Below are 22191 nucleotides of genomic sequence, written 5' to 3'. Positions count from 1 at the left end.
AACATGGGGCACTTTAAAAAAAAAATCTGTATACGTATACAGACTTGAGCATAAGTTACATTACTAGCTATTATAATTGGACATTCTTTCATATATATATATATTTATATGAGACTTAAGCATAAGGTACATTACTGGCTCAAGCCTCGGCTGTTTCTTATCTTCTCCGTGATTTGTCACCAGCCTGTTACTTGCACGAAACAGGCACAATCTTCATCTATCCAGGGAACGAACAGACTACCGGCCTTCACAGTAAAACGACTGATGTTAAGTACAAGAAAAGTCTCAGTTCTAGCTCCTTCATCTCTTTCCAGGGCTAGGCACAAGTCTCCCTTCAGATAAGCGGGGCATGTTACGCGGGACGGTAATGCAATATCACTACACACGTTAAACTCAATTTACGTCCCTGTTGTTAAGCGTAGAAAGGCCACAGTGGCACTTACACCTGTCCCGCTAATTCGGGCGAATAACTTCCATGTATACATTTTAAACATGAATCAGCTCTTTAAGGTCGGGGTGGGTGGCTCTGAAAAGAGCCTTTGTGTTTTAGGTAAAGTATTTTTTTGCCGTTGAATTACTTGCTCTTAGCTGGCTTGTGGCTCTCGGTCTTCTTGGGCAGCAGCACTGCCTGGATGTTAGGCAGAACACCTCCCTGGGCGATGGTCACCCCACCGAGCAGCTTGTTGAGCTCTTCGTCGTTGCGTACAGCCAGCTGCAGGTGGCGGGGGATGATGCGGGTCTTCTTGTTGTCGCGGGCAGCGTTTCCGGCAAGCTCCAGAATCTCAGCCGTCAGATATTCCAGCACCGCGGCCAGGTAGACCGGGGCACCGGCACCCACTCGTTCCGCATAGTTTCCCTTCCTTAACAGACGATGCACGCGACCAACTGGGAACTGGAGACCAGCCCTGGATGAACGAGTCTTGGCCTTAGCCCGGGTTTTGCCGCCTTGTTTACCTCTTCCAGACATAATAGCTAACGGAGCAAAAAAGCTTTACAAATACAGATGGAAACCTGCGAAAGTGTAAGTGTAAAATACCGCCCTCCTCTTATATACTCAGCTACCCGATGCTGTCTGCTCTGTGATTGGCCTGCTTACAAATTAACCAATGCAGCTCAAGTTTATCCACAGACCAATCCGTATCTGAAGGGTGGAGTCAACGATGCTGCTTTTCGTCACACGACAATTCTACCCAATAGAGTAGCTTACAGCAGCGATGCCTCGTTTGCATAAGATCCCTATAAATAGAGCAGCTATAGCCGACGTACGGCACTTTTGCACACAGTCATTTCTTCTCGAATTTGAAGGGGTTATTTGTTGATAAGCTACAATGCCAGATCCAGCAAAGTCTGCGCTGGCGCCCAAGAAGGGCTCTAAGAAAGCGGTGACCAAGACCCAGAAGAAGGATGGGAAGAAGCGTAGAAAGACCAGGAAGGAGAGTTATGCCATTTACGTGTACAAGGTGCTGAAGCAGGTGCACCCTGATACCGGCATCTCCTCCAAGGCTATGGGCATCATGAACTCCTTTGTCAACGATATCTTTGAGCGCATTGCTGGGGAAGCTTCCCGCCTGGCTCACTACAACAAGCGCTCCACCATCACCTCCAGGGAGATCCAGACCGCCGTACGTCTGCTGCTGCCTGGAGAGCTGGCCAAGCACGCCGTGTCCGAGGGCACCAAGGCCGTCACCAAGTACACCAGCGCCAAGTAATCTCCCCTTCTCCCACCCACACCAACACAAAGGCTCTTTTCAGAGCCACCCACCTTCTCTCTAATCGAGCTGTAACTATGATGGTTTTTGCTGTGTCCAGGCTCACGGGATAAGTGCACACCGACAGACATAACTGACTTGTGACGTACCCTCTAGCTATTGTTAACCCTACTGGTTCAAAAAAAAAAAAAAAAAAAAAAATGCCTTTACTTACCACTTGCAAAGCTGCATTCTGTAGTTCTCTTTCTAGGATCTGAATCCAGTTTCAAATATAGGACCGGTTCGTTACATTGCAGATGTCACTGGTTAAATAAATAAATAAATAGAAAAAGAAAAGATACATGCGACCCATAGGGCAGCAATGTTCCCCGTGTGCAGCTGCCGAAAATCGAAAGCATTCTGTTGGATGGAAACGTTGCAAAGTACTGTTAAATTGTAACAGTTGGTGCCTTTAAACATCACATTCGAATTTTCGATGAGCACCGTTGCCAATGGATCACTGTCTTTCTAAATGAAGGGTGCAGTATGTTAACGTAGCTCTATTGTACCCAGTTACTTCTGTGACTCGGTTCCGTTTCGATGCATTTAATTAAGGGTGAACACGTAATTCCTGCTCAGGCAAACTCGGTTCCCACTGTAACACACACACACACACACACACACACACACCGAGTCCGGGAGCTATGGAAACGTTAAAGTAGTTGTGATTATCAGAAGCAGTTTCCCAGTGGGAATGTTTTTGGTGATGTTTTTAATTTCCCGCCGATATCTGAGCGACTCTCATTGTGTGGGTCCTTTGTCGTTACCAATTCCCCCACTTTCAAAGTGAACATATACAATGTATCTATATCTATTCCACGTATAATAAAATGTAAAAAAAATAAAACTATTATCGTCGGGACCGGTCTGGTCATTACGTTTCATCCACACAAATATTCACCACAACGTAGCTGAATAGTTTAGTTCTCTAATCAAGCTGAAATGTTACACTGGGTATTAACGAAGAAAACAATACCAAGAGAGCAGTTCATATAAATCTAAACATAAAACAATATCTTCTAGTAATGAACGAAAGGAAAACAATAAAAGGGTTGTGCTTATGAACGAATGGCAAGGCGATACAAGACTCCGCCTTTAAGTCCAAGTCACCCATCAGGTCCGCTCTTCCACTTTATAAAAGCCGCTGACAGGAAACTATACTCATTCTTACTGTTTGTCACAGAAGGATTTTTGAGAATGTCTGGAAGAGGTAAAGGCGGAAAGGGGCTCGGCAAAGGAGGCGCTAAGCGTCACAGGAAGGTTCTCCGTGACAACATCCAGGGCATTACCAAGCCTGCCATCCGTCGTCTAGCTAGGCGAGGGGGTGTTAAGCGTATCTCTGGACTCATCTACGAGGAGACCCGCGGTGTGCTGAAGGTGTTTCTGGAGAATGTCATTCGTGATGCCGTCACCTACACCGAGCACGCCAAGAGGAAGACTGTGACCGCTATGGACGTGGTCTATGCTCTGAAACGCCAGGGCCGTACTCTCTATGGGTTCGGGGGTTAAATTCCCAGGAGCATCTCACTCAGTCACCCACACACAAAGGCCCTTTTCAGGGCCACCCATCTTTTCTACGAGAGCGCTGTTCCAACCTCCCTGTGTAATGCGGCTATTTGCCGGGTCCTAATATGAATTCATTCCCTCACACTAGCCGCACCGTTAGTGGATGCAGGCAGTGAGGTGCCACGGGTGCAGTGGTTCCTTTTTAGTGTCGGTGATTGTGTAATTTGGTAATCCGCAATTTGTTGACAGGGTTGCGGTACAAACCACGCTGGTAGCGACCACTGCACAGAGGCATATACGTTTTCCGGACAATTGTGTTTGAAAGGGTCACGATGAATGCAGATTTAACAACGATCCAGTCCGCCTTTCTCTGCGTTTTACTAAGCTCTATATACTGTGTATATACTCTTGCACCACACGATTTGCAGCAGTTACTCCAGCTGGGGATAATTAAAAAAAAAAAAAAAAAAAAAAATACACGAGGCTGAGCTAAAGAGTTCTATAGTGGTGAATCACGCATCTTCCCTGACAGCTCTGCCACAGATTGCGCTGGCCCTATACAGAGGATGTAGGGCAGAACCGGCTGGGCGGTATGGTGCCACAGGTGAATGCGCCCCCCGGTTTACAGTGATTCATTGAAACGCGCACCAAAACGCTATATGCGCTATGAAGCGTTTATTAAAGAGTTGATACTTAACTTGTTTCATTATTCCCACTTCCAAGCACATCTGTAGAATTGTGAAGTGACTGAATTTAAGGGGCAAGCTACAACATTCTGGTGCACCTGTTGATGACTTACTGAAGGGCGCAGCCATCAGGCCACGCCGTGCGCTCACAGCTCTGTCGAGAGAGGGTGGGTGGCTCTGAAAAGAGCCTTTTGGGGGGAGAACAAGGGAGCGAGGATGCGGCGGTTCAGCCATTACTTCTTTGCCGCGGCTTTCTTGGGCTTGGCTGCCTTCTTGGCCGGACTTTTTGCGGCTTTGGGCTTCGCCGCCTTCTTGGCCGGACTCTTGGCGGCTTTGGGTTTCGCTGCCTTCTTGGCCGGACTCTTGGCGGCCGCCTTCTTCGGCTTCACCGCTTTAGGCTTCTTTGGGCTTTTGGCAGCTGCAGCCGCCTTTGCTGGCTTCTTCACCTTCTTCGGGCTCTTGGCTGCACTCGGAGCTTTCTTGGGCTTCTTCGGGGATTTGGCCACTTTCTTTGCAGCAGGTTTCTTGGGCTTCAGAGACTTCTGGGCGACCTTCTTGCTCTCCGCCTGCTTCTTATTGAGCTTGAAGGAGCCGGAAGCGCCGGTGCCTTTCACCTGGGTGAGAGTTCCTTTGGTGACCAAACTTTTCACGCCCAGCTTCACGCGGCTGTTGTTCTTCTCCACATCGTAGCCTCCGGCAGCCAGAGCTTTCTTCAGGGCGGCAAGAGAAACCCCGCTGCGCTCTTTGGAGGCGGCCACGGTTTTCACGATCAGCTCGGAGACGCTGGGTCCAGAAGACTTGGCGCTTTTCTTGGCTCCTCCAGCAGCTTTCTTTGGCTGCCTCTTCTTTTTGGCTGCGCCCTCTGAAGGCGGAACAGCAGCGGCGGCGGGTGCGGTCTCTGCCATGGTACGGTTGGATAGATCAGCAACAAAAAAAACAAACGCGGTATCGTTAAGTCACACACAGTCAGTGCCCTGAGCAGCTGATGTCTCTTATATAACCTGCCGGATGTGCTGTGATTGGCTGATCAGAGGGGAGCGTTCTGTGCTCCTATTGGCGGAACAAGCAGCCGTGTAAACCTTGTCCTAGCTTTCGAGTTTCACAAGATCTGCTCTCGCCCTGTGTTTTGCTAGCGCAGAAAAGGTGCATTTTTTATGGCATGAGAGGAACAGAGGACCGGTTCTCTTCACCACCTTCGTACTCCAAGGTCTCCCCTAACACCATATGGCAACCGCTAGCTTAAGCGCTAAGAAGGAGGCCAGGATTAGCCAGTGGCAGCTGACCCGCACCAGGCTAGATGTGCCCGGCATGGAACACATCTCTCTTCTTCTGTGAGGAGAATATGTCCATTCGGGACTTTTTTGCCTCCTTCTAGTCCAGAGGATGACAAAAGTCGCCTGCGGGACACTTTGTGCAGGACAGGGAGCATATTCAAACGCATTTAGATGATTTGTGAACTCCTGTACACACATTTGGATAACACAGGCAGGTGGCATCATGGTACTGGCACACACACAGGCAGGTGGCTTCAAGGTAACGGCACTCTTGTCTAAAGAATTCTTGCTACTGTGACAAGGTCAAAATACTTTCTAGACTCGACTGCTGGGATTTTTGTTTTGGTTCTGAGGAGTTTGCTTGTCGCTTCCTGTAATAGCCCATACAGCTAGTACGATGGCTATGGTTATCTAGTCCCATGTCTTGCTGCAATGAAATGGACCTCTAGCCAAGAGGAATGACGTTACAGTACTTGGGTCAGTAGCTCAGATCGTGATTTTGGTGCCAGAACTGTTGAAAATCTCCAGTATGAGGAGGCGTCCAACACATTGGACCAGGGGGCCAGCCATGTGTTACATAAAGATGTCATCGTTAATCTAGCAGAGAGGGCAGCCGACATCCACACTCCACAAGAGCTCAGGTGGATAACACAGGCAGGAAGCATCCTCATATGTTATCTAGCCACTCTGGCTACAATGACAAGCTCAGGACACCTAGCATATTCCATTGTCTGGTATTGTTCTGGATGTGAGGAATGCTGGTGACACTGGCACTAAATTGTCTCAAAATAATCCATGTAGCTATGTGACATTCCATGGCCTCGCCACGTTGACACGGTTGTGTTTTGAAAAAGGCAGAGAAGGGAGCCGAAAGTAGAGATTAGATAAATAGAGGATAGAAAAAAAGGAAACATATTTGTAGGAAGAATACTTGAACATCAGTGGTGCACCAACAAATAACTGTTCGAAAATAATAGTGTTACTATATGTTTTTTTAGACCAAGTAGCGTCCTAATAAATGCAGCCAGCATGGATACTGTAGGTGCAGAGGGGCGCCTGATATGAAGCATGCGGTCCAGTGGTAAATCACCATGCTGGAGGAGAGACTGGCACCTTTTAGAGGACACCATGAGCAGTTAGGCCCACCAACTTGCTGGCCAAGATTAGAGAAAAAAATCAGCCAAACTGTGGAGAATTTATATATGGCAAAAAATATGTATTGGCAAAGATTTCCCCCAAGCAATTGTTCTTCTGCACAAGAAAGATGCCACACCGGATATCTATTTAAAATGCACAGTTGAAATTAGCACCTGGAGCAAAAGACTGAATAGCGAGCCCAAATTTAGTAGTACACTATATTGGCCCAATGGAAGCGGTGTGCGAGTATCATTATGATGAGCATCACATTAGACTTTACATTTTACAGAGGAGGATAGGAGGAGGGAGAGGACTACTTTGTCCGCTTTCTCTACCTGCTGCCTCATGTCCTGACTATCCCTGCCGTTCTTACTTCTTGCCTCAGGTCTCCTTACCTGTACATCTTGTCACCTGTCTGTCTCCCCCTCCTTCTAGATTGTAAGCTCCATAGAGCAGGGCCCTCTCCCCTCCTGTACTCACAGCACCCTTCTTACATTTCAATTACAGCTCTCTTACTCACCTGCAATCTACACCTGCATCTCTTCTCACTCACTTCCCTATATATCTGCTGTATTGTGTACCAAGAGATGTGCTGCTAATTGCTAATTGTGCTGTTTTTGATCTTCTGTCACTGTTATGTCTAGTTCTGTTTACCCTGTACTGTTCTAATATGTTCTATTTGTACGGCGCTGCGTACCACGTGTGGCGCCTTATAAATAAAAAATATGGTACTTGTTTCCTAGCACGGCCACACCGATTTACATCGGGGTGGTCGTGTCGACGGCCACACCGATTTACATCGGGGTGGTCGTGTCGGAAAAATCGGGTCGATCGCATCGCATGCGATTTGGTCGCATGCGATGCGATCGACGCGACCGACCGATTTTGGACCCGATTTTTTTTTTTGAATGAAATGTAAATCGGGTCCCTGGGACCCGATTTTACATTGAATTCAATGTAAAATATTCCCAACCCCCCCAAATGTCACGGCGTACACCCCACCCCACGATAGACGCCAACCCAAAGCGTGGCGAGCGCAGCGAGCCCGCGAGGGGCGGTGGTGCGCGTCCTCCGACCTTTTCATTCCCCTACTATCCACGTCGGCGTGGAGTTGAGAATAGAATAGTGTGGCGAGCGCAGCGAGCCACCGAGCCCGAAGCGTGGCGAGGGGACGCGTATACACGTCCCCTCGCCGGGGGTATACGCGTCCCCTCGCCGGGCTCGCCACGCTTCGGGCTCGGTGGCTCGCTGCGCTCGCCACACTATTCTATTCTCAACTCCACGCCGACGTGGATTGTAGGGGAATGAAAAGGTCGGAGGACGCGCACCGCCGCCGCTCGCCACGCTTCGGGTTGGCGTCTATCGTGGGGTGACGACGGGGACATCTATAATGTGAAATGGGTCATATTGGCCCATTTCACATTTTTCACATTTTTTCAAGATTTCAATGTTAAAAAATATTTTAACATTGAAGCCTATGGAAAAATCGGGGGCATCGCGTCGGGACCAATGTTAATGGTAGCGACCGACGCGATGCCCCCGATATTTTACCTTTCCCGACAAGATTTCAATGTTAAAATATTTTTTATATTTGAAGCCTATGGGGAAATCGGGGGCATCGCGTCGGTCGCGTCGGGACCATTGTTAATGGTCCCGACCGACGCGACACGATCCATACGATTGTGGCCGTGCTAGGAAACAACAATCGTTTTTATTCTCTATTACTGTACACTCAGGTCTCTTGTATATTCATTGTTCTTATAGCCATATACTACCCTAGATGGTTTGTGAACTCCGCTGACTGTCATAAAAATATTAACCCCCCCCCCCCCTTAATTGTCATGGGGAAATGGAAATTAACTAATAGACTGTGCATCAATATAAATCCAGTTCTAACAACAATATACGTATTATGTTGTAACTGATTATTATTTGCACCGAGAGCATCTTCACTGTAAACCTCAATACGATCTAGACTAGAAAGTGTCCACTGAGAAAGTAAAAGCGGAAAATAGAGTACTATTACATTTACTTTCTCAGTTTTCTGACATTCACCTTGTGGTCTAAGTGGATACTTTGTCACAGATTGATATCACTAATGTTTCAATAGAATAGTAGCAATACTATAACAATGTTTCCCATTAGTATCATACATGCGGTACTTTTGATTATTTTCAAAGCCACTCAGACAATATGAGAACAGAGCTAGCTCTAACATATGCAGAGAGCAGTACTAGGGGGGAGTAGGACAGTTCCCCAGGGCCCCCGTATTTTAGGGGACCCTCTGTCCGGAGCTGCTCTGCTCCTGCTGTCAAACCTAAAAAGCCTCCACCGCCAGCAGCAGCGGAGGTTGGAGAGAGGCAGCAGATAGAGAGGAGTCCTGGATTGGAGTCCCAGCCTTCGTGTGTCCTTCTCTCCCTCCCTGAGGTAAGTGTGGCGGTGGGACTGGGGAGGGCACGGTGTGTGGGCTGACCGAGGGCTTAATCCGGCTCTGAGTCTGACCTCATAAATATATATATATTTTTTCTGCTTCGGCGATCCATCAGTGATCGTAATACTGTGAAAGTGCCATGCTCTGCAGATACTGTGACCTGTTGTTGTTACAGCAATCTCATAGTACGATCTCCCGGGTTTCAGACACCTGTAAGGCACTTCTATTGTTCCCATGCAGTACTTTCCCCGCCCATGGTAGCTATGGTATGTAATGTAATATAATATGTTTACGTTTATTTTCCAAAACGCTTTAGCCCAGAGTTCCTTGTTGTGATGGTGCAATGTAGTATCACCGCCGTGTGCTATGCATATAAGGGACCATTGGGTCGGTGTCCCTTCTCGCTCGGATCATGATGCCAGCACATAATTCTCGTTCATTCTGGTGACTAACACGTGACCTAACCTCCTCGCGTCATTTCGTTCCCGCGCCCGCCTGTTCTATACAATAAAGGGAGAAAACGGAACGTCATAGAGGACTCGTTTGAAAACGAGAATGACTTTGCCAATCAGGAGGGTGGATGCCCTTAGCTCACCCAATGACAGCGCAGCACTGTGTATAAATGGAGATGGCAGCGGCTGAATTCGATTCACTTTTCTTTCTACAGAACAGACTGAGGTGCTGAAGTGCGTGTTGAAGAAGGATGGCCAGGACAAAGCAAACCGCTCGCAAATCTACTGGCGGGAAAGCTCCCCGCAAGCAGCTAGCAACCAAGGCTGCCCGGAAAAGCGCCCCAGCTACCGGAAAAGCGCCCCAGCTACCGGCGGCGTGAAGAAGCCTCACCGCTACCGACCCGGGACTGTGGCTCTCCGTGAGATCCGCCGCTACCAGAAATCCACCGAGCTTCTCATCCGCAAGCTGCCCTTCCAGCGCCTGGTGCGTGAGATCGCCCAGGACTTCAAGACCGACCTGCGCTTCCAGAGCTCTGCTGTCATGGCCCTGCAAGAGGCTAGCGAAGCTTATCTGGTGGGGCTCTTCGAGGACACCAACCTGTGCGCCATCCACGCCAAGAGGGTGACCATCATGCCAAAAGACATCCAGCTGGCCCGCAGGATCCGTGGGGAGAGGGCATAGATACTTGGCACTTCTAGAAACCCAACAACGACAACAAAGGCTCTTTTCAGAGCCACCAAATCTTTCTAAACGAGCTATAGCATCAATGACATAGTAGTGTTCACACTGGAGGCATGGTAAGGTGCCCGGTTGTCCGCTAAAGGCCTTAATTACCAGACACACAGCTTGTGTTCGCCTTCCGTCCTTCACAACATGGGGCACTTTAAAAAAAAAAAAAAAATCTGTATACGTATACAGACTTGAGCATAAGTTACATTACTAGCTATTATAATTGGACATTCTTTCATATATATATATATATTTATATGAGACTTAAGCATAAGGTACATTACTGGCTCAAGCCTCGGCTGTTTCTTATCTTCTCCGTGATTTGTCACCAGCCTGTTACTTGCACGAAACAGGCACAATCTTCATCTATCCAGGGAACGAACAGACTACCGGCCTTCACAGTAAAACGACTGATGTTAAGTACAAGAAAAGTCTCAGTTCTAGCTCCTTCATCTCTTTCCAGGGCTAGGCACAAGTCTCCCTTCAGATAAGCGGGGCATGTTACGCGGGACGGTAATGCAATATCACTACACACGTTAAACTCAATTTACGTCCCTGTTGTTAAGCGTAGAAAGGCCACAGTGGCACTTACACCTGTCCCGCTAATTCGGGCGAATAACTTCCATGTATACATTTTAAACATGAATCAGCTCTTTAAGGTCGGGGTGGGTGGCTCTGAAAAGAGCCTTTGTGTTTTAGGTAAAGTATTTTTTTGCCGTTGAATTACTTGCTCTTAGCTGGCTTGTGGCTCTCGGTCTTCTTGGGCAGCAGCACTGCCTGGATGTTAGGCAGAACACCTCCCTGGGCGATGGTCACCCCACCGAGCAGCTTGTTGAGCTCTTCGTCGTTGCGTACAGCCAGCTGCAGGTGGCGGGGGATGATGCGGGTCTTCTTGTTGTCGCGGGCAGCGTTTCCGGCAAGCTCCAGAATCTCAGCCGTCAGATATTCCAGCACCGCGGCCAGGTAGACCGGGGCACCGGCACCCACTCGTTCCGCATAGTTTCCCTTCCTTAACAGACGATGCACGCGACCAACTGGGAACTGGAGACCAGCCCTGGATGAACGAGTCTTGGCCTTAGCCCGGGTTTTGCCGCCTTGTTTACCTCTTCCAGACATAATAGCTAACGGAGCAAAAAAGCTTTACAAATACAGATGGAAACCTGCGAAAGTGTAAGTGTAAAATACCGCCCTCCTCTTATATACTCAGCTACCCGATGCTGTCTGCTCTGTGATTGGCCTGCTTACAAATTAACCAATGCAGCTCAAGTTTATCCACAGACCAATCCGTATCTGAAGGGTGGAGTCAACGATGCTGCTTTTCGTCACACGACAATTCTACCCAATAGAGTAGCTTACAGCAGCGATGCCTCGTTTGCATAAGATCCCTATAAATAGAGCAGCTATAGCCGACGTACGGCACTTTTGCACACAGTCATTTCTTCTCGAATTTGAAGCGGTTATTTGTTGATAAGCTACAATGCCAGATCCAGCAAAGTCTGCGCCGGCGCCCAAGAAGGGCTCTAAGAAAGCGGTGACCAAGACCCAGAAGAAGGATGGGAAGAAGCGTAGAAAGACCAGGAAGGAGAGTTACGCCATTTACGTGTACAAGGTGCTGAAGCAGGTGCACCCTGATACCGGCATCTCCTCCAAGGCTATGGGCATCATGAACTCCTTTGTCAACGATATCTTTGAGCGCATTGCTGGGGAAGCTTCCCGCCTGGCTCACTACAACAAGCGCTCCACCATCACCTCCAGGGAGATCCAGACCGCCGTACGTCTGCTGCTGCCTGGAGAGCTGGCCAAGCACGCCGTGTCCGAGGGCACCAAGGCCGTCACCAAGTACACCAGCGCCAAGTAATCTCCCCTTCTCCCACCCACACCAACACAAAGGCTCTTTTCAGAGCCACCCACCTTCTCTCTAATCGAGCTGTAACTATGATGGTTTTTGCTGTGTCCAGGCTCACGGGATAAGTGCACACCGACAGACATAACTGACTTGTGACGTACCCTCTAGCTATTGTTAACCCTACTGGTTCAGAAAAAAAAAAAAAAAAAAAAATGCCTTTACTTATTACCACTTGCAAAGCTGCATTCTGTAGTTCTCTTTCTAGGATCTGAATCCAGTTTCAAATATAGGACCGGTTCGTTACATTGCAGATGTCACTGGTTAAATAAATAAATAAATAGAAAAAGAAAAGATACATGCGACCCATAGGGCAGCAATGTTCCCCGTGTGCAGCTGCCGAAAATCGAAAGCATTCTGTTGGATGGAAACGTTGCAAAGTACTGTTAAATTGTAACAGTTGGTGCCTTTAAACATCACATTCGAATTTTCGATGAGCACCGTTGCCAATGGATCACTGTCTTTCTAAATGAAGGGTGCAGTATGTTAACGTAGCTCTATTGTACCCAGTTACTTCTGTGACTCGGTTCCGTTTCGATGCATTTAATTAAGGGTGAACACGTAATTCCTGCTCAGGCAAACTCGGTTCCCACTGTAACACACACACACACACACACACACACACACACACACACCGAGTCCGGGAGCTATGGAAACGTTAAAGTAGTTGTGATTATCAGAAGCAGTTTCCCAGTGGGAATGTTTTTGGTGATGTTTTTAATTTCCCGCCGATATCTGAGCGACTCTCATTGTGTGGGTCCTTTGTCGTTACCAATTCCCCCACTTTCAAAGTGAACATATACAATGTATCTATATCTATTCCACGTATAATAAAATGTAAAAAAAATAAAACTATTATCGTCGGGACCGGTCTGGTCATTACGTTTCATCCACACAAATATTCACCACAACGTAGCTGAATAGTTTAGTTCTCTAATCAAGCTGAAATGTTACACTGGGTATTAACGAAGAAAACAATACCAAGAGAGCAGTTCATATAAATCTAAACATAAAACAATATCTTCTAGTAATGAACGAAAGGAAAACAATAAAAGGGTTGTGCTTATGAACGAATGGCAAGGCGATACAAGACTCCGCCTTTAAGTCCAAGTCACCCATCAGGTCCGCTCTTCCACTTTATAAAAGCCGCTGACAGGAAACTATACTCATTCTTACTGTTTGTCACAGAAGGATTTTTGAGAATGTCTGGAAGAGGTAAAGGCGGAAAGGGGCTCGGCAAAGGAGGCGCTAAGCGTCACAGGAAGGTTCTCCGTGACAACATCCAGGGCATTACCAAGCCTGCCATCCGTCGTCTAGCTAGGCGAGGGGGTGTTAAGCGTATCTCTGGACTCATCTACGAGGAGACCCGCGGTGTGCTGAAGGTGTTTCTGGAGAATGTCATTCGTGATGCCGTCACCTACACCGAGCACGCCAAGAGGAAGACTGTGACCGCTATGGACGTGGTCTATGCTCTGAAACGCCAGGGCCGTACTCTCTATGGGTTCGGGGGTTAAATTCCCAGGAGCATCTCACTCAGTCACCCACACACAAAGGCCCTTTTCAGGGCCACCCATCTTTTCTACGAGAGCGCTGTTCCAACCTCCCTGTGTAATGCGGCTATTTGCCGGGTCCTAATATGAATTCATTCCCTCACACTAGCCGCACCGTTAGTGGATGCAGGCAGTGAGGTGCCACGGGTGCAGTGGTTCCTTTTTAGTGTCGGTGATTGTGTAATTTGGTAATCCGCAATTTGTTGACAGGGTTGCGGTACAAACCACGCTGGTAGCGACCACTGCACAGAGGCATATACGTTTTCCGGACAATTGTGTTTGAAAGGGTCACGATGAATGCAGATTTAACAACGATCCAGTCCGCCTTTCTCTGCGTTTTACTAAGCTCTATATACTGTGTATATACCCTTGCACCACACGATTTGCAGCAGTTACTCCAGCTGGGGATAATAAAAAAAAAAAAAAAAAAAAAATACACGAGGCTGAGCTAAAGAGTTCTATAGTGGTGAATCACGCATCTTCCCTGACAGCTCTGCCACAGATTGCGCTGGCCCTATACAGAGGATGTAGGGCAGAACCGGCTGGGCGGTATGGTGCCACAGGTGAATGCGCCCCCCGGTTTACAGTGATTCATTGAAACGCGCACCAAAACGCTATATGCGCTATGAAGCGTTTATTAAAGAGTTGATACTTAACTTGTTTCATTATTCCCACTTCCAAGCACATCTGTAGAATTGTGAAGTGACTGAATTTAAGGGGCAAGCTACAACATTCTGGTGCACCTGTTGATGACTTACTGAAGGGCGCAGCCATCAGGCCACGCCGTGCGCTCACAGCTCTGTCGAGAGAGGGTGGGTGGCTCTGAAAAGAGCCTTTTGGGGGGAGAACAAGGGAGCGAGGATGCGGCGGTTCAGCCATTACTTCTTTGCCGCGGCTTTCTTGGGCTTGGCTGCCTTCTTGGCCGGACTTTTTGCGGCTTTGGGCTTCGCCGCCTTCTTGGCCGGACTCTTGGCGGCTTTGGGTTTCGCTGCCTTCTTGGCCGGACTCTTGGCGGCCGCCTTCTTCGGCTTCACCGCTTTAGGCTTCTTTGGGCTTTTGGCAGCTGCAGCCGCCTTTGCTGGCTTCTTCACCTTCTTCGGGCTCTTGGCTGCACTCGGAGCTTTCTTGGGCTTCTTCGGGGATTTGGCCACTTTCTTTGCAGCAGGTTTCTTGGGCTTCAGAGACTTCTGGGCGACCTTCTTGCTCTCCGCCTGCTTCTTATTGAGCTTGAAGGAGCCGGAAGCGCCGGTGCCTTTCACCTGGGTGAGAGTTCCTTTGGTGACCAAACTTTTCACGCCCAGCTTCACGCGGCTGTTGTTCTTCTCCACATCGTATCCTCCGGCAGCCAGAGCTTTCTTCAGGGCGGCAAGAGAAACCCCGCTGCGCTCTTTGGAGGCGGCCACGGTTTTCACGATCAGCTCGGAGACGCTGGGTCCAGAAGACTTGGCGCTTTTCTTGGCTCCTCCAGCAGCTTTCTTTGGCTGCCTCTTCTTTTTGGCTGCGCCCTCTGAAGGCGGAACAGCAGCGGCGGCGGGTGCGGTCTCTGCCATGGTACGGTTGGATAGATCAGCAACAAAAAAAAACAAACGCGGTATCGTTAAGTCACACACAGTCAGTGCCCTGAGCAGCTGATGTCTCTTATATAACCTGCCGGATGTGCTGTGATTGGCTGATCAGAGGGGAGCGTTCTGTGCTCCTATTGGCGGAACAAGCAGCCGTGTAAACCTTGTCCTAGCTTTCGAGTTTGTCAAGATCTGCTCTCGCCCTGTGTTTTGCTAGCGCAGAAAAGGTGCATTTTTTATGGCATGAGAGGAACAGAGGACCGGTTCTCTTCACCACCTTCGTTCTCCAAGGTCTCCCCTAACACCATATGGCAACCGCTAGCTTAAGCGCTAAGAAGGAGGCCAGGATTAGCCAGTGGCAGCTGACCCGCACCAGGCTAGATGTGCCCGGCATGGAACACATCTCTCTTCTTCTGTGAGGAGAATATGTCCATTCGGGACTTTTTTGCCTCCTTCTAGTCCAGAGGATGACAAAAGTCGCCTGCGGGACACTTTGTGCAGGACAGGGAGCATATTCAAACGCATTTAGATGATTTGTGAACTCCTGTACACACATTTGGATAACACAGGCAGGTGGCATCATGGTACTGGCACACACACAGGCAGGTGGCTTCAAGGTAACGGCACTCTTGTCTAAAGAATTCTTGCTACTGTGACAAGGTCAAAATACTTTCTAGACTCGACTGCTGGGATTTTTGTTTTGGTTCTGAGGAGTTTGCTTGTCGCTTCCTGTAATAGCCCATACAGCTAGTACGATGGCTATGGTTATCTAGTCCCATGTCTTGCTGCAATGAAATGGACCTCTAGCCAAGAGGAATGACGTTACAGTACTTGGGTCAGTAGCTCAGATCGTGATTTTGGTGCCAGAACTGTTGAAAATCTCCAGTATGAGGAGGCGTCCAACACATTGGACCAGGGGGCCAGCCATGTGTTACATAAAGATGTCATCGTTAATCTAGCAGAGAGGGCAGCCGACATCCACACTCCACAAGAGCTCAGGTGGATAACACAGGCAGGAAGCATCCTCATATGTTATCTAGCCACTCTGGCTACAATGACAAGCTCAGGACACCTAGCATATTCCATTGTCTGGTATTGTTCTGGATGTGAGGAATGCTGGTGACACTGGCACTAAATTGTCTCAAAATAATCCATGTAGCTATGTGACATTCCATGGCCTCGCCACGTTGACACGGTTGTGTTTTGAAAAAGGCAGAGAAGGGAGCCGAAAGTAGAGATTAGATAAATAGAGGATAGAAAAAAAGGAAACATATTTGTAGGAAGAATACTTGAACATCAGTGGTGCACCAACAAATAACTGTTCGAAAATAATAGTGTTACTATATGTTTTTTTAGACCAAGTAGCGTCCTAATAAATGCAGCCAGCATGGATACTGTAGGTGCAGAGGGGCGCCTGATATGAAGCATGCGGTCCAGTGGTAAATCACCATGCTGGAGGAGAGACTGGCACCTTTTAGAGGACACCATGAGCAGTTAGGCCCACCAACTTGCTGGCCAAGATTAGAGAAAAAAATCAGCCAAACTGTGGAGAATTTATATATGGCAAAAAATATGTATTGGCAAAGATTTCCCCCAAGCAATTGTTCTTCTGCACAAGAAAGATGCCACACCGGATATCTATTTAAAATGCACAGTTGAAATTAGCACCTGGAGCAAAAGACTGAATAGCGAGCCCAAATTTAGTAGTACACTATATTGGCCCAATGGAAGCGGTGTGCGAGTATCATTATGATGAGCATCACATTAGACTTTACATTTTACAGAGGAGGATAGGAGGAGGGAGAGGACTACTTTGTCCGCTTTCTCTACCTGCTGCCTCATGTCCTGACTATCCCTGCCGTTCTTACTTCTTGCCTCAGGTCTCCTTACCTGTACATCTTGTCACCTGTCTGTCTCCCCCTCCTTCTAGATTGTAAGCTCCATAGAGCAGGGCCCTCTCCCCTCCTGTACTCACAGCACCCTTCTTACATTTCAATTACAGCTCTCTTACTCACCTGCAATCTACACCTGCATCTCTTCTCACACACTTCCCTATATATCTGCTGTATTGTGTACCAAGAGATGTGCTGCTAATTGCTAATTGTGCTGTTTTTGATCTTCTGTCACTGTTATGTCTAGTTCTGTTTACCCTGTACTGTTCTAATATGTTCTATTTGTACGGCGCTGCGTACCACGTGTGGCGCCTTATAAATAAAAAATATGGTACTTGTTTCCTAGCACGGCCACACCGATTTACATCGGGGTGGTCGTGTCGACGGCCACACCGATTTACATCGGGGTGGTCGTGTCGGAAAAATCGGGTCGATCGCATCGCATGCGATTTGGTCGCATGCGATGCGATCGACGCGACCGACCGATTTTGGACCCGATTTTTTTTTTGAATGAAATGTAAATCGGGTCCCTGGGACCCGATTTTACATTGAATTCAATGTAAAATATTCCCAACCCCCCCAAATGTCACGGCGTACACCCCACCCCACGATAGACGCCAACCCAAAGCGTGGCGAGCGCAGCGAGCGCAGCGAGCCCGCTATTCTCAACTCCACGCCGACGTGGATTGTAGGGGAATGAAAAGGTCGGAGGACGCGCACCGCCGCCACTCGCGGGCTCGCTGCGCTCGCCACGCTTCGGGTTGGCGTCTATCGTGGGGTGACGACGGGGACATCTATAATGTGAAATGGGTCATATTGGCCCATTTCACATTTTTCACATTTTTTCAAGATTTCAATGTTAAAAAATATTTTAACATTGAAGCCTATGGAACAATCGGGGGCATCGCGTCGGGACCAATGTTAATGGTAGCGACCGACGCGATGCCCCCGATATTTTACCTTTCCCGACAAGATTTCAATGTTAAAATATTTTTTAACATTGAAGCCTATGGGGAAATCGGGGGCATCGCGTCGGTCGCGTCGGGACCATTGTTAATGGTCCCGACCGACGCGATGCCCCCGATATTGTCTCCTAGCCGGCAAAATGGACCTGATTTCAAAGGAAATCGGGTCCATCGTATGGATCGTGTACCTTAACTTAAAGGTACACGATCCATACGATTGTGGCCGTGCTAGGAAACAACAATCGTTTTTATTCTCTATTACTGTACACTCAGGTCTCTTGTATATTCATTGTTCTTATAGCCATATACTACCCTAGATGGTTTGTGAACTCCGCTGACTGTCATAAAAATATTAACCCCCCCCCCCCCCCCCCCCCCTTAATTGTCATGGGGAAATGGAAATTAACTAATAGACTGTGCATCAATATAAATCCAGTTCTAACAACAATATACGTATTATGTTGTAACTGGCCCGCAGGATCCGTGGGGAGAGGGCATAGATACTTGGCACTTCTAGAAACCCAACAACGACAACAAAGGCTCTTTTCAGAGCCACCAAATCTTTCTAAACGAGCTATAGCATCAATGACATAGTAGTGTTCACACTGGAGGCATGGTAAGGTGCCCGGTTGTCCGCTAAAGGCCTTAATTACCAGACACACAGCTTGTGTTCGCCTTCCGTCCTTCACAACATGGGGCACTTTAAAAAAAAAAAAAAAATCTGTATACGTATACAGACTTGAGCATAAGTTACATTACTAGCTATTATAATTGGACATTCTTTCATATATATATATATATATATATATATATATATATATATATATATATATTTATATGAGACTTAAGCATAAGGTACATTACTGGCTCAAGCCTCGGCTGTTTCTTATCTTCTCCGTGATTTGTCACCAGCCTGTTACTTGCACGAAACAGGCACAATCTTCATCTATCCAGGGAACGAACAGACTACCGGCCTTCACAGTAAAACGACTGATGTTAAGTACAAGAAAAGTCTCAGTTCTAGCTCCTTCATCTCTTTCCAGGGCTAGGCACAAGTCTCCCTTCAGATAAGCGGGGCATGTTACGCGGGACGGTAATGCAATATCACTACACACGTTAAACTCAATTTACGTCCCTGTTGTTAAGCGTAGAAAGGCCACAGTGGCACTTACACCTGTCCCGCTAATTCGGGCGAATAACTTCCATGTATACATTTTAAACATGAATCAGCTCTTTAAGGTCGGGGTGGGTGGCTCTGAAAAGAGCCTTTGTGTTTTAGGTAAAGTATTTTTTTGCCGTTGAATTACTTGCTCTTAGCTGGCTTGTGGCTCTCGGTCTTCTTGGGCAGCAGCACTGCCTGGATGTTAGGCAGAACACCTCCCTGGGCGATGGTCACCCCACCGAGCAGCTTGTTGAGCTCTTCGTCGTTGCGTACAGCCAGCTGCAGGTGGCGGGGGATGATGCGGGTCTTCTTGTTGTCGCGGGCAGCGTTTCCGGCAAGCTCCAGAATCTCAGCCGTCAGATATTCCAGCACCGCGGCCAGGTAGACCGGGGCACCGGCACCCACTCGTTCCGCATAGTTTCCCTTCCTTAACAGACGATGCACGCGACCAACTGGGAACTGGAGACCAGCCCTGGATGAACGAGTCTTGGCCTTAGCCCGGGTTTTGCCGCCTTGTTTACCTCTTCCAGACATAATAGCTAACGGAGCAAAAAAGCTTTACAAATACAGATGGAAACCTGCGAAAGTGTAAGTGTAAAATACCGCCCTCCTCTTATATACTCAGCTACCCGATGCTGTCTGCTCTGTGATTGGCCTGCTTACAAATTAACCAATGCAGCTCAAGTTTATCCACAGACCAATCCGTATCTGAAGGGTGGAGTCAACGATGCTGCTTTTCGTCACACGACAATTCTACCCAATAGAGTAGCTTACAGCAGCGATGCCTCGTTTGCATAAGATCCCTATAAATAGAGCAGCTATAGCCGACGTACGGCACTTTTGCACACAGTCATTTCTTCTCGAATTTGAAGCGGTTATTTGTTGATAAGCTACAATGCCAGATCCAGCAAAGTCTGCGCCGGCGCCCAAGAAGGGCTCTAAGAAAGCGGTGACCAAGACCCAGAAGAAGGATGGGAAGAAGCGTAGAAAGACCAGGAAGGAGAGTTACGCCATTTACGTGTACAAGGTGCTGAAGCAGGTGCACCCTGATACCGGCATCTCCTCCAAGGCTATGGGCATCATGAACTCCTTTGTCAACGATATCTTTGAGCGCATTGCTGGGGAAGCTTCCCGCCTGGCTCACTACAACAAGCGCTCCACCATCACCTCCAGGGAGATCCAGACCGCCGTACGTCTGCTGCTGCCTGGAGAGCTGGCCAAGCACGCCGTGTCCGAGGGCACCAAGGCCGTCACCAAGTACACCAGCGCCAAGTAATCTCCCCTTCTCCCACCCACACCAACACAAAGGCTCTTTTCAGAGCCACCCACCTTCTCTCTAATCGAGCTGTAACTATGATGGTTTTTGCTGTGTCCAGGCTCACGGGATAAGTGCACACCGACAGACATAACTGACTTGTGACGTACCCTCTAGCTATTGTTAACCCTACTGGTTCAGAAAAAAAAAAAAAAAAAAAAATGCCTTTACTTACCACTTGCAAAGCTGCATTCTGTAGTTCTCTTTCTAGGATCTGAATCCAGTTTCAAATATAGGACCGGTTCGTTACATTGCAGATGTCACTGGTTAAATAAATAAATAAATAAATAGAAAAAGAAAAGATACATGCGACCCATAGGGCAGCAATGTTCCCCGTGTGCAGCTGCCGAAAATCGAAAGCATTCTGTTGGATGGAAACGTTGCAAAGTACTGTTAAATTGTAACAGTTGGTGCCTTTAAACATCACATTCGAATTTTCGATGAGCACCGTTGCCAATGGATCACTGTCTTTCTAAATGAAGGGTGCAGTATGTTAACGTAGCTCTATTGTACCCAGTTACTTCTGTGACTCGGTTCCGTTTCGATGCATTTAATTAAGGGTGAACACGTAATTCCTGCTCAGGCAAACTCGGTTCCCACTGTAACACACACACACACACACACACACACACCGAGTCCGGGAGCTATGGAAACGTTAAAGTAGTTGTGATTATCAGAAGCAGTTTCCCAGTGGGAATGTTTTTGGTGATGTTTTTAATTTCCCGCCGATATCTGAGCGACTCTCATTGTGTGGGTCCTTTGTCGTTACCAATTCCCCCACTTTCAAAGTGAACATATACAATGTATCTATATCTATTCCACGTATAATAAAATGTAAAAAAAATAAAACTATTATCGTCGGGACCGGTCTGGTCATTACGTTTCATCCACACAAATATTCACCACAACGTAGCTGAATAGTTTAGTTCTCTAATCAAGCTGAAATGTTACACTGGGTATTAACGAAGAAAACAATACCAAGAGAGCAGTTCATATAAATCTAAACATAAAACAATATCTTCTAGTAATGAACGAAAGGAAAACAATAAAAGGGTTGTGCTTATGAACGAATGGCAAGGCGATACAAGACTCCGCCTTTAAGTCCAAGTCACCCATCAGGTCCGCTCTTCCACTTTATAAAAGCCGCTGACAGGAAACTATACTCATTCTTACTGTTTGTCACAGAAGGATTTTTGAGAATGTCTGGAAGAGGTAAAGGCGGAAAGGGGCTCGGCAAAGGAGGCGCTAAGCGTCACAGGAAGGTTCTCCGTGACAACATCCAGGGCATTACCAAGCCTGCCATCCGTCGTCTAGCTAGGCGAGGGGGTGTTAAGCGTATCTCTGGACTCATCTACGAGGAGACCCGCGGTGTGCTGAAGGTGTTTCTGGAGAATGTCATTCGTGATGCCGTCACCTACACCGAGCACGCCAAGAGGAAGACTGTGACCGCTATGGACGTGGTCTATGCTCTGAAACGCCAGGGCCGTACTCTCTATGGGTTCGGGGGTTAAATTCCCTGGAGCATCTCACTCAGTCACCCACACACAAAGGCCCTTTTCAGGGCCACCCATCTTTTCTACGAGAGCGCTGTTCCAACCTCCCTGTGTAATGCGGCTATTTGCCGGGTCCTAATATGAATTCATTCCCTCACACTAGCCGCACCGTTAGTGGATGCAGGCAGTGAGGTGCCACGGGTGCAGTGGTTCCTTTTTAGTGTCGGTGATTGTGTAATTTGGTAATCCGCAATTTGTTGACAGGGTTGCGGTACAAACCACGCTGGTAGCGACCACTGCACAGAGGCATATACGTTTTCCGGACAATTGTGTTTGAAAGGGTCACGATGAATGCAGATTTAACAACGATCCAGTCCGCCTTTCT

The 22191-nt window shown here is 47.9% G+C and overlaps 9 protein-coding genes and 1 pseudogene across 11 annotated transcripts; 5 read left to right on the top strand and 5 right to left on the bottom strand.

Moving 5' to 3' along the window:
* Window positions 1–574: 574 nt before the first annotated feature.
* On the bottom strand, window positions 575–967 carry LOC146054841 (histone H2A type 1). The gene has a single exon (XM_083168150.1). It carries the CDS (start codon window positions 965–967, stop codon window positions 575–577), a length of 393 nt encoding a protein of 130 aa, XP_083024276.1.
* Window positions 968–1328: 361 nt separating this feature from the next.
* Window positions 1329–1709, top strand: LOC146054823 (histone H2B 1.1-like). The gene has a single exon (XM_083168122.1). It carries the CDS (start codon window positions 1329–1331, stop codon window positions 1707–1709), a length of 381 nt encoding a protein of 126 aa, XP_083024248.1.
* A 2464-nt stretch (window positions 1710–4173) lies between these two features.
* LOC146054838 (histone H1-like) lies at window positions 4174–4890 on the bottom strand. 2 transcript variants are annotated; one of them, XM_083168147.1, is made up of 2 exons: window positions 4246–4890; window positions 4174–4212 (listed from the first exon to the last, which is right to left on the bottom strand). In XM_083168147.1, exons 1-2 carry the CDS (start codon window positions 4843–4845, stop codon window positions 4174–4176), a joined length of 639 nt encoding a protein of 212 aa, XP_083024273.1. In that variant the 5' UTR covers window positions 4846–4890. The 2 variants fall into 2 exon arrangements, with proteins under 2 accessions (XP_083024273.1, XP_083024272.1); XM_083168146.1 differs by having other exon boundaries at window positions 4174–4890.
* A 4595-nt stretch (window positions 4891–9485) lies between these two features.
* Window positions 9486–9971, top strand: LOC146054800 (histone H3-like; annotated as a pseudogene).
* A 716-nt stretch (window positions 9972–10687) lies between these two features.
* On the bottom strand, window positions 10688–11080 carry LOC146054858 (histone H2A type 1). The gene has a single exon (XM_083168165.1). The coding sequence runs from the start codon at window positions 11078–11080 to the stop codon at window positions 10688–10690; it is 393 nt and encodes a 130-aa protein (XP_083024291.1).
* Window positions 11081–13069: 1989 nt separating this feature from the next.
* Window positions 13070–13381, top strand: LOC146054811 (histone H4). Its single transcript, XM_083168111.1, has one exon. The coding sequence runs from the start codon at window positions 13070–13072 to the stop codon at window positions 13379–13381; it is 312 nt and encodes a 103-aa protein (XP_083024237.1).
* Window positions 13382–14295: 914 nt separating this feature from the next.
* LOC146054839 (histone H1-like) lies at window positions 14296–15013 on the bottom strand. 2 transcript variants are annotated; one of them, XM_083168149.1, is made up of 2 exons: window positions 14368–15013; window positions 14296–14334 (listed from the first exon to the last, which is right to left on the bottom strand). In XM_083168149.1, the coding sequence occupies exons 1-2, from the start codon at window positions 14965–14967 to the stop codon at window positions 14296–14298; spliced, it is 639 nt and encodes a 212-aa protein (XP_083024275.1). In that variant the 5' UTR covers window positions 14968–15013. The 2 variants fall into 2 exon arrangements, with proteins under 2 accessions (XP_083024275.1, XP_083024274.1); XM_083168148.1 differs by having other exon boundaries at window positions 14296–15013.
* Window positions 15014–19139: 4126 nt separating this feature from the next.
* Window positions 19140–19532, bottom strand: LOC146054857 (histone H2A type 1). Its single transcript, XM_083168164.1, has one exon. The coding sequence runs from the start codon at window positions 19530–19532 to the stop codon at window positions 19140–19142; it is 393 nt and encodes a 130-aa protein (XP_083024290.1).
* A 361-nt stretch (window positions 19533–19893) lies between these two features.
* LOC146054875 (histone H2B 1.1) lies at window positions 19894–20274 on the top strand. The gene has a single exon (XM_083168180.1). The coding sequence runs from the start codon at window positions 19894–19896 to the stop codon at window positions 20272–20274; it is 381 nt and encodes a 126-aa protein (XP_083024306.1).
* A 1238-nt stretch (window positions 20275–21512) lies between these two features.
* LOC146054812 (histone H4) lies at window positions 21513–21824 on the top strand. Its single transcript, XM_083168112.1, has one exon. It carries the CDS (start codon window positions 21513–21515, stop codon window positions 21822–21824), a length of 312 nt encoding a protein of 103 aa, XP_083024238.1.
* Window positions 21825–22191: the final 367 nt, after the last annotated feature.

This window comes from Crinia signifera, unplaced genomic scaffold (genome assembly GCF_055691185.1).
Source record: "Crinia signifera unplaced genomic scaffold, ASM5569118v1 HAP2_SCAFFOLD_279, whole genome shotgun sequence".
In the NCBI taxonomy this organism is placed as follows: domain Eukaryota; kingdom Metazoa; phylum Chordata; class Amphibia; order Anura; family Myobatrachidae; genus Crinia; species Crinia signifera.
Note: the sequence above shows the minus strand (reverse complement) of the source record. Positions and strands in the feature narration are given on the sequence as shown.